At 38.8% G+C, this 19155-nt stretch overlaps 1 protein-coding gene across 3 annotated transcripts in view; it reads left to right on the top strand.

Moving 5' to 3' along the window:
• The window catches only part of LOC132544915 (nucleolysin TIAR-like), a 275990-nt gene that overhangs the window by 235596 nt on the left and 21239 nt on the right, over positions 1 to 19155 (top strand). For all 3 annotated transcript variants that reach the window (XM_060208577.1, XM_060208576.1, XM_060208575.1), the window contains 3 exons: positions 9150 to 9225; positions 14476 to 14581; positions 14852 to 14944. In XM_060208577.1, the coding sequence (XP_060064560.1) occupies positions 9150 to 9225; positions 14476 to 14581; positions 14852 to 14944 (275 nt within the window). The remainder of the gene's footprint in view (positions 1 to 9149; positions 9226 to 14475; positions 14582 to 14851; positions 14945 to 19155) is intronic.

Genomic DNA, 19155 nt, shown 5'->3' with positions numbered 1-19155 from the left:
CATGGACAAGGTGGTTAAGGATGGCTTATCTGGGATGGACTAGGTAGTTAAGGATGGCCTATCTGGGATGGACTAGGTAGTTATGGATGGCCTATCTGGCATGGACAAGGTAGTTATGGATGGCCTATCTGGCATGGACTAGGTAGTTATGGATGGCCTATCTGGCATGGACTAGGTAGTTATGGATGGCCTATCTGGGATGGACTAGGTAGTTATGGATGGCCTATCTGGGATGGACTAGGTAGTTATGGATGGCCTATCTGGCATGGACTAGGTAGTTATGGATGGCCTATCTGGCATGGACTAGGTAGTTATGGATGGCCTATCTGGGATGGACTAGGTAGTTATGGATGGCCTATCTGGGATGGACTAGGTAGTTATGGATGGCCTATCTGGCATGGACTAGGTAGTTATGGATGGCCTATCTGGGATGGACTAGGTAGTTATGGATGGCCTATCTGGCATGGACTAGGTAGTTATGGATGGCCTATCTGGCATGGACTAGGTAGTTATGGATGGCCTATCTGGGATGGACTAGGTAGTTATGGATGGCCTATCTGGGATGGACTAGGTAGTTATGGATGGCCTATCTGGGATGGACTAGGTAGTTATGGATGGCCTATCTGGCATTGACTAGGTAGTTATGGATGGCCTATCTGGCATGGACTAGGTAGTTATGGATGGCCTATCTGGGATGGACTAGGTAGTTATGGATGGCCTATCTGGGATGGACTAGGTAGTTATGGATGGCCTATCTGGGATGGACTAGGTAGTTATGGATGGCCTATCTGGGATGGACTAGGTAGTTATGGATGGCCTATCTGGGATGGACTAGGTAGTTATGGATGGCCTATCTGGGATGGACTAGGTAGTTATGGATGGCCTATCTGGGATGGACTAGGTGGAGAAAGCTTCATCAGTTTTTTTTTGTTTTTTTTTGTTTTTTGTTTTTGTTTTTTTTTTGTTTTTGTTTCTTTATTTTGTTTGATTTGGTTCTTTACTCTTTATATTTTCAACTCTTTCATCATTTTAGAGTTACTTCTATAAACAGATTGGCTTTTCTGTTTGGGTTGTATATAAATATCCATTTTTCAAACATTATTTCATCATTGATCTTTGTTTTGATTACTTTAGATTTTCTTATAAATTTGATGAGGTAATGCGATGCGGATATGCTTTTGCTTAATGATAATGTTGTCTGCGAACTGATTGTAAGATATCTTGTGTGATGTTGATATCTACACTCAATTGTATAGTACTCAATCTGTAAGTGCCGTCTTGGTCAATAATGGATTTTCAATTTTAGTAAGAAATAATTATTTAATTTTAATGACAATATAAGATATAATGGATTACAGTTGCATGATTGGAGAATCAGAACAGTTAAGCCAGGAATGAGCTCCAAGATAGGTTTGAGTGAAGTCACAGACTGTAGTATGTATGGAGAGTGTGGTGGAATTTCAATCCTGATTCATTTGTAGTCGCTTTAACTCCTAACAAATGGTTGTGTGGACTATGAGAAGAAGACAGGGCTTGGTGAGTCAATGATACCAGCTAGTAAAATATATCAGAAATCGGTGTATGCCATCTGACAAGGTGCCAGTATAAATCGACCATCCTGTGATGCTGGCCTGATGACACTACATAATACAGATGGCCATCAACCTTACCTTGGTGGCAAGCTGTGCTATAAAACACACCAAAACATATTTTTCATTGTCTTCCACTATGAATCAATAATGTGTAATACATTTTTCACAGGCATTAATTGTAGTGACCGTTGACAGCTTTAGACACCAATCTCCAGTACAATTATAACCTGTATGACAGGGTTATGTTGTAGTAGTAGAATCTCCAGTACAATTATAACCTGTATGACAGGGTTATATTGTAGTAGTAGAATCTCAAGTACAATTATAACCTGTATGACAGGGTTGTGTTGTAGTAGTAGAATCTCCAGTACAATTATAACCTGTATGACAGTGTTATGTTGTAGTAGTAGAATCTCAAGTACAATTATAACCTGTATGACAGGGTTATATTGTAGTAGTAGAATCTCCAGTACAATTATAACCTGTATGACAGGGTTGTGTTGTAGTAGTAGAATCTCCAGTACAATTATAACCTGTAGGACAGGGTTGTGTTGTAGTAGTAGAATCTCCAGTACAATTATAACCTGTAGGACAGGGTTGTTTTATGTTACCTTTCATGTACATAACAGCTTTGTGTGTAACAATATCAGGATTATTGATGTTTGTAACAAAAAACAGATATCCTGAAGGCAACAGTCAAAAGGCAAAAAATTTGGGAAACAACTTTCATTTGATTCAAAATATGTGAGAAAAATAATAATTTTGAATGATAATGGAGAAATTGTTTTAAAGATAAGCCAGGAAAGGTGTTAATGGTGAAATGTGGCTCAATATAACACGTCCTCAAAAACCTATTGCTCTTCCCAATAATCAGATGGTTTATTGTTGTATAAATAGGCAGATGGCTTTGGACACTTTGCAATAAATCCTTACCATTTATTCTTGAAGAAGTCCAACGGAAATGAATTTTCAGCTTTTTACATGAAGCAATGCTCAGACCATCTCTGATAGCCATAAATCTCTCGGGCGCTCTGTCCTTTTTTATCACTGATCCATCCTGCAATCTTTAAACTCTTTGTATTTTTTAGTTTTAGATATCGAAGAGTCAAAGAAAAACCATCATTTTGTGTTTGTGAGATTGGTAAGGCCACAAACACAGTGATGTTAAGGAGAGGATGCAGTATTTTATCACCTTTATGCCCCACTACCCACCAAAAGTTTCAAGACAGAATTCGGTATCTGATCAATGGCCTCTGAGGCCTCAGAGGCAGTCCTCTTTATGTTAGGTGTTGCAGGTTGGAGACCTATGGTTTATAGATGGTTAGAACCATGGTAAACAAATGCCTTAAGTTCCTCTGGTGTATTAGATTGTTTCCATTACAGAACCTTTTGACATTGAATATTGTTAAGAAAAACAAAAAAGATGGATGCTTCCGTTGCCAAATGCGTGGAGAATATTTGCGGTCTAGCTTCCGTCAGAAAACTGGCCAGAAACAGTGGGGAATTCCTATAAATCTATCTCAAGCAAAGTTTTATTACGGCTGCAAATAAGATAGCTGGGGCTTCGGGGAAATGCTGTTAAAATGTTGACTTCCGACAAAGTTCTTTCTCACAATCATTTCTCCTAGTAACATTCATAATGTCACTTTTAAGTTGACGTGATTTTGACACTATTTCTGTTATGATTTTTGTAAAGGAGGGATTCTGAATTGAAGATGCTGGTCGCAATACTAATGACTAAGAAGAATAAAAGGATTGTTGCTGTGTCAAATTAGACATGACTTATTGCACTACACTGTCATTTGGGGTTCCTTGACAGACTCTAGGCAGGCAATGTCTTCAATTCAGGGAATACATGGGCAGTCCTACTGTAGTGTGAAAAATTACCTTCAGTCATAGTGTTGCGTCTGTCACTATCCATAGTGTTGAGTCTGTCACTATCCATTGTGTTGTGTCTGTCACTATCCATAGTGTTGCGTCTGTCTCTATCCATAGTGTTTTGACTGTCACTATCCATAGTGTTGCGTCTGTCACTATTCATTGTGTTGTGTTTGTAACTATCCATGGTGTTGCATTGGTCACTATCCATAGTGTTGCTTAGGTCACTATCCATAGTGTTGCGTCTGTCTCTATCCATAGTGTTGTGACTGTCACTATCCATGGTGTTGCATTGGTCACTATCCAAAGTGTGGTATCTATCACTATCTACTGAGGCCCTCTCAATGGATATATACTGAGGTAATCCTGGCCCTCTCAGTGGACATCTACTGGGGTAATCCTGGCCCTCTCAGTGGACATCTACTGAGGTAATCCTGGCCCTCTCAATGGATGTCTATTGAGGCAATCCTGGCCCTCTCAGTGGACATACACTGAGACAATCCTGCCCTCTCAGTGGACATATACTGAGGTAATCCTGGCCCTCTCAGTGGACATCTACTGAGGTAATACTGACCCTCTCAGTGGACATCTACTTAGGTAATCCTGGCCCTCTCAGTGTACATATACTGAGGTAATACTGACCCTCTCAGTGGACATGTACTGAGGTAATCCTGGCCCTCTCAGTGTACATATACTGAGGCAATCCTGGCCCTCTCAGTGGACATCTACTGAGGTAATCCTGGCCCTCTCAATGGACATCTATTGAGGCAATCCTGGCCCTCTCAATGGATGTCTATTGAGACAATCCTGGCCCTCTCAATGGACATATACTGAAGTAATCCTGGCCCTTTCAGTGAACATATATACTGAGGTAATCCTGGCCCTCTCAGTGGACATCTACTGAGGTAATCCTGGCCCTCTCAATGGACATATACTGAAGTAATTCTGGCCCTTTCAATGGATGTCTACTGAGGCAATCCTGGCCCTCTCAATGGACATATACTGAAGTAATCCTGGCCCTCTCAGTGGACATATACAGAGGTAATTCTGGCCCTTTCAATGGACGTCTACTGAGAAAATCCTGGCCTGTCAATGGACATCTACTGAGGTAATCCTGGCCCTCTCAGTGGACATCTACTGAGAAAATCCTGGCCCTCTCAGTGGACATATACTGAGGTAATTCTGGCCCTCTCAGTGGACATCTACTGAGAAAATCCTGCCCTGTCAGTGGACCTCCAGGTTAATGGATAGAAGGTAATGACTGTTGAGGAGCAGACTCTCCAACACAGATACATGGACAGTGAATTTGTAGCAACACTCATACATTTAATTTTGGAAGTTCAAGCTAACTCAGGGACTTCAATAGGATTCATTTAGTCTTAACCATTCGAGTTTGTAAAAAAAGTAGTTTAAAGATAGAGCGCCTGACTTGAATCTCCAGGCTAAATTTTACATGCAAATTAGAGAGATACATTGTGGGTTTGATTGTTTACGAGGTACACCTGGTAACAAATGTTGCCATTTGTTTGGTGGTGCTCAGGCCTTGATCGGTTGTGTCTATCAGAGCTGAGGCTGACTGTACAAGAAGTAATAGTCTGTGGGGACACAATAAACAACAGCTCCTGAATCTAGGCTGTAAGCTTGGTATCAGTAGTTATAGCTGGAAAAAACATATTTCAATAGAAAGAAAATGAAAGCGGTCATATGGCACAAGTAGCATTTGTCTATGATAATTTCAATGTATGCGTGACAGATATTTAATCAATAATAATTGGATGTGTCTGGAATTCTATTGTAGTAACTGAGGTTGTTGGCCAATCTGTCCCGCTGCTGAACTGTTTTGATTTTAACTGGTGTTTCAAGTCTGACACAGCATTTTGTCTTAATCCACTGCTACTGTTAATGTGACTACAGTTGTTGTGTGTTTGATACCACCTGTATTCCCATGTGGTATGTCCAGTTGTCTATAGCAACAGTAGCCTTTGTCTGAAGAAGTCAGAAACGGGCTATAAAGCTGTTATTGTCTCTTGTGACTTTGAAATCCAGGGAGCTGGGAAATGTCTGTTGAGAATGTGGGGGCTTATCACTGTCTTCATAGGCTAAGATTATGTATGGGTTTCTTGAGTCCCTGTTAAACTAATATTGGTTTATTTATAGTCTACTTGTCCCTTGTCCTCGCAGCTGTCTCATGCTTAATTTGTTGAACCAGCAACACCATGGTTTACAGCCGACACCACATAATTACTTATCAGTACCATGGTTTACAGCTGACTCCACATATTTACTCATCAGCACCATGGTATACAGCTGACTCCACATATTTACTCATATGCACCATGGTATACAGCTGACTCCACATATTTACTCATCAGCACCATGGTTTACAGCTGACTTTTCATATTGACTCATAAGAACCATGGTTTACAGCTGACTCCACATATTTACTCATATGCAACATGGTAAACAGCTGACTCCACATATTTACTCATCAGCACCATGGTTTACAGTCAGGTTGACTCACATATTTGCATAGCAACACCAAGATCATCAGAACCATTTTTACAGCTATTATATTTACTCATATTTACACTCAGCAACACAGTCAGGTGGCATAGCAACACCAAGATGTATTCATATTTACTCAGCAACACCATGGGTGTCTGACGTAGATGTGGGTAAATATTACAGATTCTTTAAACTGTCACAGATTGTTTTCTCATTGTAGCTGCAGGGGGTAATCCTATTGGTCAAAGGACCCAGTAATATATAATGATTATTTTTTTGACATTTTGACCTAGTGATGCTATATTAATATCCCCGCCATCATTGGACAGACAGGCTACAATAATGGTTTACAGTAACCTGTCGTGGGGCTCAATTTAATGTCCGCACTGACAACAGCTTTATTGAAAATGGCCTCTCCTGTGTTACATACCATTATCATGGTAATGTATTAATGAAGGGATACTATTTTTATGCCTTTACTGGGGATGAGATAGTAGATATTGGTTTACTAAGAGTTATGAATATAAACTTAATCCAACTTATTTCAATCATACTTGTTGGCCCGGATGTAAGGGATTATAACCATGGGAGGAAACAGGTGTACCCAGGGAAAACCCATGTGATTGCGCAGGTGACGCATACCTTTTCTTGTTTGTTTTGGGAATCAAACCCTGGACATGTTGGTGGACATGGGGTACGTACCACTGTGCCACCCAACTAACCGTATACTCCTGGAAGAGTATGAGAGTTGAAAGGTCAATAACGAAAGCCGTGATCTATATTCTCTAGTAGCTGCTTATGTAACAGCAAATAATCTTAATGCTAAAATTATGTCAGTTTTTAAATGTACCCGAAACTAGCTATAGAATACTGTATATTATACAACAAAAGGTCAAGACAGTGCAAACATCATGATAAATTCCATTTCCCAGTTATTATGTTGTATCTGAAATACACACCTTTGACTTAGCACCGATTACCACGATATGGGTAGCCCACATCCTTTATGCTTGTCAATGTTTTTTGTGTTCAGTTTATTAACCTATCCACAACATTACGATATCAGCGTGTTCATTAAAGGGTATTGATCTCTTGTCATGATGATTGGACAATTTTTTTCTTTTATGATTTGTTCCACATAACAGCAATTCTTTCATTCAAAAGTTAATTCTTTTCTTTCTCTCATTAATTAAATTTTAGTTGGATACAATTCAACCTTTTGACATTCCAGTGTTCCCATAAGAGCCCATATAGGAAGATAATCTGTTAAACCGTCAAATCCATTACAAAAATTGTCATTGAATTGACAGCTGTCAAATACACCGAGAAGACGAGACCTTTCACTGTTTTTGAGTGTGTAAGATCTAGTTTTTAGTTTGTAAATTGAAAATGCTATGTGTTGGATAATAAGTTGTCTTTGTTCTTTGAAGAAGTGCAACTTTCATTTTATCTCACCCCCATTCAAAGTTAAACTGGTAAATATTACATTTTATCCGGCCCCTTTCCAGAGTTCTTATTGTTAAATTTCCATTTTAACTGGCCCTCATCAAAAGTTTAAAGGTTAAAATCATATTTTAACTTACCCTCATCAGAAGGTTGATTTTTAAAATTACATTTTAACTTGCCCTCATTAAAAGTCTGAAGGTTAAAATGTAATTTTAACTGGCCCTGATCAGAAGACTGATTGCTAAAATTACATTTTAACCAGCCTCTTCAAAAGTAGAAATGTCAGAATTACATTTTACCTGGCCCTCATCAATAGTCTGCTAAAATTACCTTTAGGTAGTTATGTATCTTAAAGAGTACAAGATGAAAAAGATTTGTAAATTTCCCTTGCCTAGTTTCTTAGTTTTGCCAAGAGAAATTTGGAAGTTAATGACTAGAGAGGTTATTCTCTTGTTCCTTATTTTACCATCTTGATACTTGTACTTTATAAGTTAAAATTACTTAAAGTTACTAGATAAGTAAAACGTCATGGGAAGGTTTCCCTTGGTCCCTAGTTTTGTTTGTTCTGTTAAAAAGATTATTTGAAATTAGCCAAAAGTTGTCAAGGATATATCTCAGAGAATGTTTCACATAGAAATTCTCTTTGTTTAAATGACCTTTACATGAATCATTCACCTGTTGATATGATATGCTAATTGCACTGTACAAGCAAAGAATGGAAAGAGGAGATAAAAATGATCCAACCCAAACAGAACCATTATTGACCCTGTAATGGTGAACACAAGGATTCCTTCTCTTTGTTATCACCATAGTTGTTTGAGGTTTTGTAGCTAAAGATTCACTTAAATCTGGTTTGTTTGTTTGCTATTTACTATTATTTCATTGATATCTTTCATAAATCTTATCATGTTTATGATTTTAATCTTGACTGCAAGATAAAGACCCAACACTTTGGTGTTAGTTTTTGAGTAACGATGTAAACACTTCACTTTAAAGTTTTGAATATAGACCCATTGCAAGGGAAGAGTGATTTGGGTGGGTAACATGAAATGGACAACACAACATTGTCCCCAAATTCTCTGTAACATTATATAGACAACATTGTCCCCAAATTCTCTGTAACATTATATAGACAACATTGTCCCCAAATTCTCTGTAACATTATATAGACAACATTGTCCCCAAATTCTCTGTAACATTATATAGACAACATTGTCCCCAAATTCTCTGTAACATTATATAGACAACATTGTCCCCAAATTCTCTGTAACATTATATAGACAACATTGTCCCCAAATTCTCTGTAACATTATATAGACAACATTGTCCCCAAATTCTCTGTAACATTATATAGACAACATTGTCCCCAAATTCTCTGTAACATTATATAGACAACATTGTCCCCAAATTCTCTGTAACATTATATAGACAACATTGTCCCCAAATTCTCTGTAACATTATATAGACAACATTGTCCCCAAATTCTCTGTAACATTATATAGACAACATTGTCCCCAAATTCTCTGTAACATTTTATAGACAACATTGTCCCCAAATTTCCAATAACATGAAGTAGATAACATTGTCGTCCCCAAATATTGTCACCAATATGGTGATACAGTAATGTGTAGATTTAGGTTTATTCAATTTTACTTTTGAAAAAAGTGTTCGTAGGGAATTCCTTTCTGTGATTTATTTCTAATTTTTGCAAAATTTCTTCTGTTCCAGAGACTGCAAGATCATACGAGACCCACAGACACTGAAATCCAAAGGATATGGTTTTGTCTCCTTCGTTAAAAAAACAGTAAGTACTGTCGCTGTTCAAGTTGGGATGAATATAACACTATTTGATCTAATGATTCATCATATGTTAAAAATCCTTAACGTTTGGATGACATCAATACTTCATCAATGATGACAGGAATTTCGTTGGAATATTGTGGATATTCATAATATTTGACAAGCACAAATCTATAGAGGGAGCCTGTGTATGGTATAACTGCTGTTTCTGATCATTTTATTCTATCTGGCATTGGTGATTTCACTTGGGTTTGAATTCCGTCTTGTTTATAAAGGCGTTTCAAATGAAGCTTAAACAATAATTAATATATGCCATGATAAACGTATTAAACATCAGTTGGAAACAGTTCATTTTAAATCTCACTGACTTGTTGTATAAGTAGTATTTCAAATAACAAGCCCAATTTCTCATCACAGATGTGGACACTTCAAGCGTCTGTTTTAAACAATCACATTTGATTTAGATAGTCTATATACTATTCAGTATAAAGTAATGTTCTGTATGTTCAGCAGAAGACCCTGTAATAAGCCCACCCATGACTTTAAGTCAGAAGACCTTGTAATAAGCGCACCCCAGACTTTGAGTGAAGACCCTGTAATAAGCCCACCCATGACTTTGAGTCTGAAGACCCTGTAATAAGCCTATCCCAGACTTTGAATCTAAGGTCCTGTAATAAGCCTACCTACTCCAGACTTTGAGTCTGAAGACCCTGTAATAAGCCTACTCCAGACTTTGAGTCTGAAGACCCTGTAATAAGCCTATCCCAGACTTTGAATCTAAGGTCCTGTAATAAGCCTACCTACCCCAGACTTTGAGTCTAAGGTCCTGTAATAAGCCTACCTACCCCAGACTTTGAATCTAAGGTCCTGTAATAAGCCTACCTACTCCAGACTTTGAGTCTGAAGACCCTGTAATAAGCCTACTCCAGACTTTGAGTCTGAAGACCCTGTAATAAGCCTATCCCAGACTTTGAATCTAAGGTCCTGTAATAAGCCTACCTACCCCAGACTTTGAGTCTAAGGTCCTGTAATAAGCCTACCTACCCCAGACTTTGAATCTAAGGTCCTGTAATAAGCCTACCTATCCCAGACTTTGAATCTAAGGTCCTGTAATAAGCCTACCTACCCCAGACTTTGAGTTAAAAGTCCTGTAATAAGCCTACCCAAGACTTTAAGTCAGAAGACCTTGTAATAAGTCTACACCAGACTTTGAGTGAAGACCCAGTAATAAGCCTACTCCAGACTTTGAGTCTGAAGACCCTGTAATAAGCCTATCCCAGACTTTGAGTGAAGACCCAGTAATAAGCGCACCCCAGACTTTGAGTGAAGACCCTGTAATAAGCCTACTCCAGACTTTGAGTGAAGACCCTGTAATAAGCCTATCCCAGACTTTGAATCTAAGGTCCTGTAATAAGCCTACCTACTCCAGACTTTGAGTCTGAAGACCCTGTAATAAGCCTACTCCAGACTTTGAGTCTGAAGACCCTGTAATAAGCCTATCCCAGACTTTGAATCTAAGGTCCTGTAATAAGCCTACCTACTCCAGACTTTGAGTCTGAAGACCCTGTAATAAGCCTACTCCAGACTTTGAGTGAAGACCCTGTAATAAGCCTATCCCAGACTTTGAATCTAAGGTCCTGTAATAAGCCTACCTACTCCAGACTTTGAGTCTGAAGACCCTGTAATAAGCCTACTCCAGACTTTGAGTGAAGACCCTGTAATAAGCCTACTCCAGACTTTGAGTCTGAAGACCCTGTAATAAGCCTATCCCAGACTTTGAATCTAAGGTCCTGTAATAAGCCTACCTACTCCAGACTTTGAGTCTGAAGACCCTGTAATAAGCCTATCCCAGACTTTGAATCTAAGGTCCTGTAATAAGCCTACCTACTCCAGACTTTGAGTCTGAAGACCCTGTAATAAGCCTACCTACCCCAGACTTTGAGTTAAAAGTCCTGTAATAAGCCTACCCAAGACTTTAAGTCAGAAGACCTTGTAATAAGCGCACCCCAGACTTTGAGTGAAGACCCTGTAATAAGCCTACTCCAGACTTTAAGTCAGAAGACCCTGTAATAAGCCTACCCCAGACTTTGAGTGAAGACCCAGTAATAAGCCTACTCCAGACTTTAAGTCAGAAGACCCTGTAATAAGCCTACCCCAGACTTTGAGTGAAGACCCAGTAATAAGCCTACACCAGACTTGGAGTCTGAAGTCCTGTAATAAGTCTACACCAGACTTGGAGTCTGAAGTCCTGTAATAAGTCTACACCAGACTTGGAGTCTGAAGACCCTGTAATAAGCCTACTCCAGACTTGGAGTCTGAAGTCCTGTAATAAGTCTACACCAGACTTGGAGTCTGAAGACCCTGTAATAAGTCTACACCAGACTTTGAGTGAAGACCCTGTAATAAGCCTACTCCAGACTTTAAGTCAGAAGACCCTGTAATAAGCCTACCCCAGACTTTGAGTGAAGACCCAGTAATAAGCCTACTCCAGACTTTAAGTCAGAAGACCCTGTAATAAGCCTACCCCAGACTTTGAGTGAAGACCCAGTAATAAGCCTACACCAGACTTGGAGTCTGAAGTCCTGTAATAAGTCTACACCAGACTTTGAGTGAAGACCCTGTAATAAGCCTACTCCAGACTTTAAGTCAGAAGACCCTGTAATAAGCCTACCCCAGACTTTGAGTGAAGACCCAGTAATAAGCCTACTCCAGACTTTAAGTCAGAAGACCCTGTAATAAGCCTACCCCAGACTTTGAGTGAAGACCCAGTAATAAGCCTACACCAGACTTGGAGTCTGAAGTCCTGTAATAAGTCTACACCAGACTTGGAGTCTGAAGTCCTGTAATAAGTCTACACCAGACTTGGAGTCTGAAGTCCTGTAATAAGTCTACACCAGACTTGGAGTCTGAAGTCCTGTAATAAGTCTACACCAGACTTGGAGTCTGAAGTCCTGTAATAAGTCTGCCCCTGGCTTGGAGTAGGAAGACCCTACGGCTTATTGAGGAAAAGACAATTGAATATCAGCTCAGTTCCTTATTCCTGATGGTAGATTGATGTGTCGTAGGGATAAACATAATTTGTAACAATTCTGACATCAAGTTTGACCTTGTTAACTGTTTTACACTTGCTTCAATGGTGAATGTAATCTAGATCACTGAGGGAACATTTAATGGACATTTTCATTGGTTTTGATTCGCAAGGTAGGTAATCAAGTCTATTCCCATCCCTGTCCTAATTAAAGCAGTATTAGTCTATTACAAATCACTGTTGTCATGGCCTCCATAATTCTCATTAACATTAATTTTAGTAGTAATATGTAATTTGTGTCGGTCAATAGAACTCAAACACAAAGTTATAACTAGATCATAGGGAAGCTGATTAAAGGCTCTGAGCCGAGTTGTTTACCATCCCTAAACATTGTATTGATGGAGCTCATTGGAGGCTGGATCCTGCAGGTTTAATCCAGCCCTGTGGGACCTGTACTCAGTGCAAAATAATTCTTGACATCTCGGATGTACCCATTTAGCATTGACATTTAAATACAGGCAACATCTATGGTGGAGGAGAAGGGAAGTGGTCTATCACTGACACAGGAGATGTGTGTAAATGGTGGTCAGTGTTCATCTGCCACAGATGAGAACAGACTGACTGTTCGCTAATAGTCACTACCATGTCTTATACTGACTGGTCAATCTGGTGTGGTCTGTCTTCATGTTTATAAATCTCTGTTTTCAAACTTGAGCTGGCTACGTTATTTTTAAGATGATGTTTGCTTAAGGGTCTTGTTGATATTGCTTTAATCAGAAGTGATTAACAAGAAAGAAGCTGACATGGTAGAAACAGAATGAATGGATTCGTGTTAGATCATAATAACTTTTGTTTAAATTATTAATGAAAACTAAGGGAACCTGTACTTGTCGTGTATGGTTATTAATTATAATCCAGGCTGGCAGGATACACCCTTAATGAAAATCGTTCATCATCAAACTTCTGTCAGCATGATTCCCTCCTGGATAACTTAATAATTCAAACTAAATGAAGAAGTATGTAAAGCCAGCTGACTTGTTGATGAAAACGGTATATACTACCAAACTTACTGTGATAATAATCTAAACACCCTTGTGTCTAGATGAATCAATAATTAACGAGGTAATAGTATAGATTCCTCTTAATTTGACGACAATCAAGGCTTATTGTACTACAAATAAAGTTATTATGAAGATACAAGGATTGCAATTAGAAATTGGCTCACCTGCCCTGAATGTCTAAGTGGGCTTCTACAGTGCAATGTCCATCAGCCATGCCTTCAGTGTTAGCTGTTTAGCCCTCCATCATCAGATGGACTATTCAGATAGCGCTTCATCCGTCATCTGTTCTTCAACAATTCTTGTTATTGCTGTTTCTGGAGAAGAACTGGATTGTTCTCTAATACCATATGAAGGGTCCTTTTGGTTCTGTGTTGTATATTGTCCAGTTTGGTTCTGTGTTGTATATTGTCCAGTTTGGTTCTGTGTTGTATATTGTCCAGTTTGGTTCTGTGTTGTATATTGTCCAGTTTGGTTCTGTGTTGTATATTGTCCAGTTTGGTTCTGTGTTGTATATTGTCCAGTTTGGTTCTGTGTTGTATATTGTCCAGTTTGGTTCTGTGTTGTATATTGTCAAGTTTGGTTCTGTGTTGTATATTGTCCATTTGGGTGTCTTTGTTTCCTGAATTTATCACCCCATGAACAGCCAGGGTCATTATTGGTGTGGGGTCTCTTGGTAGTAAGTGGTATGTACCTTGCTGAACACAATTAGGGATACCCATCACATGCCGTCTTGGGGTATTAGGGTAAAGTGTTCAGCCCGGACTGGTCAGCTTCTCAGCTTTCAGAAAACATACTACCTCGGTTAGAGAATGTCCACTCACACGCATTACATTTTTACCTGAGGTGACGTTAGCCAACACGCTAACCCTCTGAGCTATCAACATTTAATCCATTTTGGGACTGTTTGAACAAACAGTATAATCTCTCATTTGACAATTAAAGATTGTACAAAAGACAAAACAAGCAATCATTTTTTTGTACAAATATAGAGTCCTTCAAGGATTTGTCAAAAATGCTAAAGGAATTCAATAAAGTTCATAATTTTTATATATCGGTGATTAGAAAACAGCATCAGATATAAGTGAATCAAATTATTTTTGCTATTTTCTTAAGCTTCCGTCAGGATACAACAATCATAAATACATTTATTGTCTTTTTCTTGTAGGATGCAGAATCAGCGATCAATGGAATGAATGGGCAGTGGTTAGGATCCAGAGCTATACGAACCAACTGGGCCACCAGAAAACCCCCTGCACCTGTACCAAAAGAAAGTAGGTCATCATAATCATTCATCTAATTTTCAACCCCATTATTTTGTTCATCATTTTAATTTCTTTTTTTACATATAAACAGACTGGGGAAATATTGTTCTGGTTACTACTCTTAAAGTAATGGTTCAACTTCAGCAAAAATTAATATGCATTATCTTGAAACCATATAAGTAATTGTATATCTCTGCACACAATGTTGCCCTAGTGGTCTTCAGGCAAATTGTTTTATTAATAATAATAATTAACATACTGGTTATTTTCTGTTTTTAGCTGTAAAACAAATGTCTTATGATGAAGTTTACAACCAGTCAAGTGCTACAAACTGTACTGTCTATTGTGGTGGCATAGCCAATGGTCTAACAGGTAAATATATAGTTATCTCCCTTTAAAGAGTAAAGCTACATACATGTCTTTAAATGTGTAACAAGTTACCTCCCTTGTAATATATTGGTTTCTGGTCTTCATGAAAATTCTTTTTACATTTATCCATGTACACACCTAGTAAGTAAAGGGGGATGGGAGGTGGGGCATGGTTTATAGTAAATCTAGTAACTGGGGGGGGGGGTATATGTTCAACCTAAAAAGGGAGGTAATTACTGAAATTGTCTGTACATCTGTGTATGCAGTCATAGCACATAGTTTATGAACAAGATATCTCCTGGACTCCTCAGCAGATTGAGTTATTATTGACGCTATGGGAAAATTAAAAAGGTTACCATCACATTTGACCATGCTGGAAATGATCAAAGAGTTGTAGTACATGTATGTGTCTACTTACCAGGAGTTAAGAGAGTAGAACTACCTTGTAACTTGTACAGGTCTAGTAAGCAGGAGTTAAGAGAGTAGAATTACACTGTAACTTATACAGGTCTAGTAAGCAGGAGTTAAGAGAGTAGAATTACACTGTAACTTGTACAGGTCTAGTAAGCAGGAGTTAAGAGAGTAGAATTACACTGTAACTTGTACAGGTCTAGTAAGCAGGAGTTAAGAGAGTAGAATTACACTGTAACTTGTACAGGTCTAGTAAGCAGGAGTTAAGAGAGTAGAATTACACTGTAACTTGTACAGGTCTAGTAAGCAGGAGTTAAGAGAGTAGAATTACACTGTAACTTGTACAGGTCTAGTAAGCAGGGGTTAAGAGAGTAGAACTACCCTGTAACTTGTACAGGTCTAGTAAGCAGGAGTTAAGAGAGTAGAATTACACTGTAACTTGTACAGGTCTAGTAAGCAGAGTTAAGAGAGTAGAACTACCCTGTAACTTGTACAGGTCTAGTAAGCAGAGTTAAGAGAGTAGAATTACACTGTAACTTATACAGGTCTAGTAAGCAGGAGTTAAGAGAGTAGAATTACACTGTAACTTGTACAGGTCTAGTAAGCAGAGTTAAGAGAGTAGAACTACCCTGTAACTTATACAGGTCTAGTAAGCAGAGTTAAGAGAGTAGAACTACCCTGTAACTTATACAGGTAAGCAGGAGTAGAGAGTGTGAATTTCACTTTGTGGTTCTTGGTTCAATATTAACCGTGTGGCAATGTTTACAATTTGTTGTAGTTGTCTCCCCTTCACTTTGAGAAAAATTAATACCTTGCATTAGTTAGGTATCAGAATCATTAGTTTCTACAAACATGTACAATATATGCTTTTTGTTCTTTTTTTACTTTTTTTTTTTTTTTTTTATATAAAACCTAAAAATTTCAACTTTATCTAGTCTGAGTTTTATAAAGCTCCTAGTCTGTTTAATACGTCTGTTGATGGCAGCAATCTGATTATACGTGTTCATTTTGGCTGCTTCAGATATTTTCATTAAAAAGGAACTTAATAAAGCTTTTGTACAATATAGTTAGTCGTCTTCTGTCAGGGTGTCATGTCTCTGTCGGGATCTGTGACCAGACATTCATTCAAGACACACAAAATGAAATACAGCCTACTCACATATTGCGTTATGTATTTATTATTGTGAAGCATGCCCCGACACTAATTGTTTCCATGTTTTACCTCAAATTTGATTCTGTTGCGGATGTGTGCCCAACATGCCGACCTGCCGAGTGAATTAGAAGAACGAGGTATGCTGGAAATTTTAATTTCCTGTGTAAGGAAGCTCTAAATCAGGCCTGTTCATTACTGACTTGGCTTTTGTCATCTGAGATAGGAATCCAAATCCAGTTGGAACTAAGTTTTATAGAAAGCACCATGTGTTCATACAATGAGGACCATGTACCTAACACATCTGAAATGTTGATTGGAAAAACACTGCCTTTGGTATACTCAGTGCTTTTTATTTTTTGGCTTGCAACTATGTAGGAGCTCCATATCTACCTGGACCCTGTTTTAGGAGCTCTATCCTAAAGTCTTGATAGTGACCTTGAAATCGCAAGGTATCTGGTCCCTGCTTTAGGAACTCCATCCTAAAGTCTTGATGGTGACCTTGCCATTGTGGCCTTGACATTGCAAAGTACCTTGACCATGCTTTAGGAACTCAATCCTGAAGACTTGATGGTGACCTTGCCATTGTGGCCTTGACATTGCAAAGTACCTTGACCATGCTTTAGGAACTCAATCCTGAAGACTTGATGGTGACCTTGCCATTGTGGCCTTGACATTGCGAAGTACCTTGACCATGCTTTAGGAACTCCATCCTAAAGACTTGATGGTGACCTTGCCATTGTGAGGTACCTGGTCCCTGCTTAAGGATTTCCATCCTAAAGTCTTGATAGTGACATTGACCTTGACATCGCAAGGTAGGTGGACCCTGCTGAAGGAATTGTGACTTTGAACTTGACTATAGTTATCCAATCCTTATGAAAATCTTTTTCTTATGATAATCTTCATATAGTAAGTGACAGCACAAATATAAATATGGATTCATTTTGCTGTGACCAAGTTGTATGGAATTGCCTGTGTATAATTCTAGTAGGTTTAGGAGCAAACATACTAGAGTTATAAGGAGGGACGGCAGTGGCTGAGTGGTTAAAGCATCTAATCGTCTTTATCTCTTGCACTCCACCACTGGGTCACAGGTTCGAGACCTACCTAGTGCAGTTGCCAGGTACTAGCCGCAGGTCAGTGGTTTCTGTTTGGGTGGACTATGCCTTTCCTCTTTCAACCAAACCTGGCACATCCTTAAATGACCCGGCTATTAATAGAACATTAAACATACAAGAAACTAAATTTAGGATGAGTCCATACTTGTAATTTTTGTATTCCTCAAATTTGCTGTAGACCATTATCTCATCTTAGGTGGATTGCTGGTTGCCTAGTTTGATATCATTATTTTGTTTATTCATTATTGGTAGCAATCTGTTAGAGCAGCACTCTCTCTTCTGCAACCAAGATGCACGTCACTCATGCCCTTGTGGCTATATCTCTAGGTTTCAAGTCAACAATTTGTGTTGGAAATGTTCCTTAAACAAGGTTAGGTAAGAGAAGGCTGGTGTAGGAAAAAGTCTATATAAACAGGGCTAGGTAAGAGAAGGCTGGTATAGGAAGAAGTCTATATAAACAGGGCTAGGTAAGAGAAGGCTGGTGTAGGAAGAAATCTGTGTAAACAGGGCTAGGTAAGAGAAGGCTGGAGTAGGAAGAAATCTGTATAAACAGGGCTAGGTAAGAGAAGGCTGGTGTAGGAAGAAATCTGTATAAACAGGGCTAGTTAAGAGAAGGCTGGTGTAGGAAGAAATTTGTATAAACAGGGCTAGGTAAGAGAGGGCTGGTGTAGGAAGAAGTCTATATAAACAGGGCTAGGTAAGAGAAGGCTGGTGTAGGAAGAAGTCTATATAAACAGGGCTAGGTAAGAGAAGGCTGGTGTAGGAAGAATTCTATATAAACAGGGCTAGGTAAGAGAAGGCTGGAGTAGGAAGAAATTTGTATAAACAGGGCTAGGTAAGAGAAGGCTGGTGTAGGAAGAAGTCTATATAAACAGGGCTAGGTAAGAGAAGGCTGGTGTAGGAAGAAGTCTATATAAACAGGGCTAGGTAAGAGAAGGCTTGTGTAGGAAGAAGTCTATATAAACAGGGCTAGGTAATAGAAGGCTGGTGTAGGAAGAATTCTATATAAACAGGGCTAGGTAAGAGAAGGCTTGTGTAGGAAGAAGTCTATAGGATTGTCTCCATCAACTTACACACGTATAAGTGGTTCTTCTTTCCCATCAAAATCAATAATTTAGCCCCAAATTTGTCACATGATACTAGCGTGTAAAGACAGACAGTTGGAACATTTCTGCTTCTCATTCCTGGAAGATTTGTCATCTCCCTATAGTGTTTGGATGGTTCCTGGTAGCGCGTCGGTTCAGGCTTGGAATCAGTAGACATCAGGCTGAAGTAGATTGTCCTCCCTTAGGTCTATACCATTATTCTTATAATGCCTGGATGCAATGAAAAACTCCTGGCTGAGAAGAGATTGTGTTAACCGAGATAGACAATTCTATGTTAAATACAAGCTAACACTCCTAGACAGCACCTTAAATTGTTTTTGAAATCTACATAATTTGTACCGTTTGACACATTATATTCAATGAAGTAAGGGCGTTATGTGAGTCGTTGGACGAGGCAGAAGGTCTCCAGTTCCCTGTTATATTGGTTGT

Source organism: Ylistrum balloti, unplaced genomic scaffold, assembly GCF_031769215.1.
Source record: "Ylistrum balloti isolate Yb309-2 unplaced genomic scaffold, AGI_CSIRO_Ybal_v1 Utg369814, whole genome shotgun sequence".
Taxonomy (NCBI): domain Eukaryota; kingdom Metazoa; phylum Mollusca; class Bivalvia; order Pectinida; family Pectinidae; genus Ylistrum; species Ylistrum balloti.
This window is presented reverse-complemented; position numbering and strand designations above follow the sequence as displayed.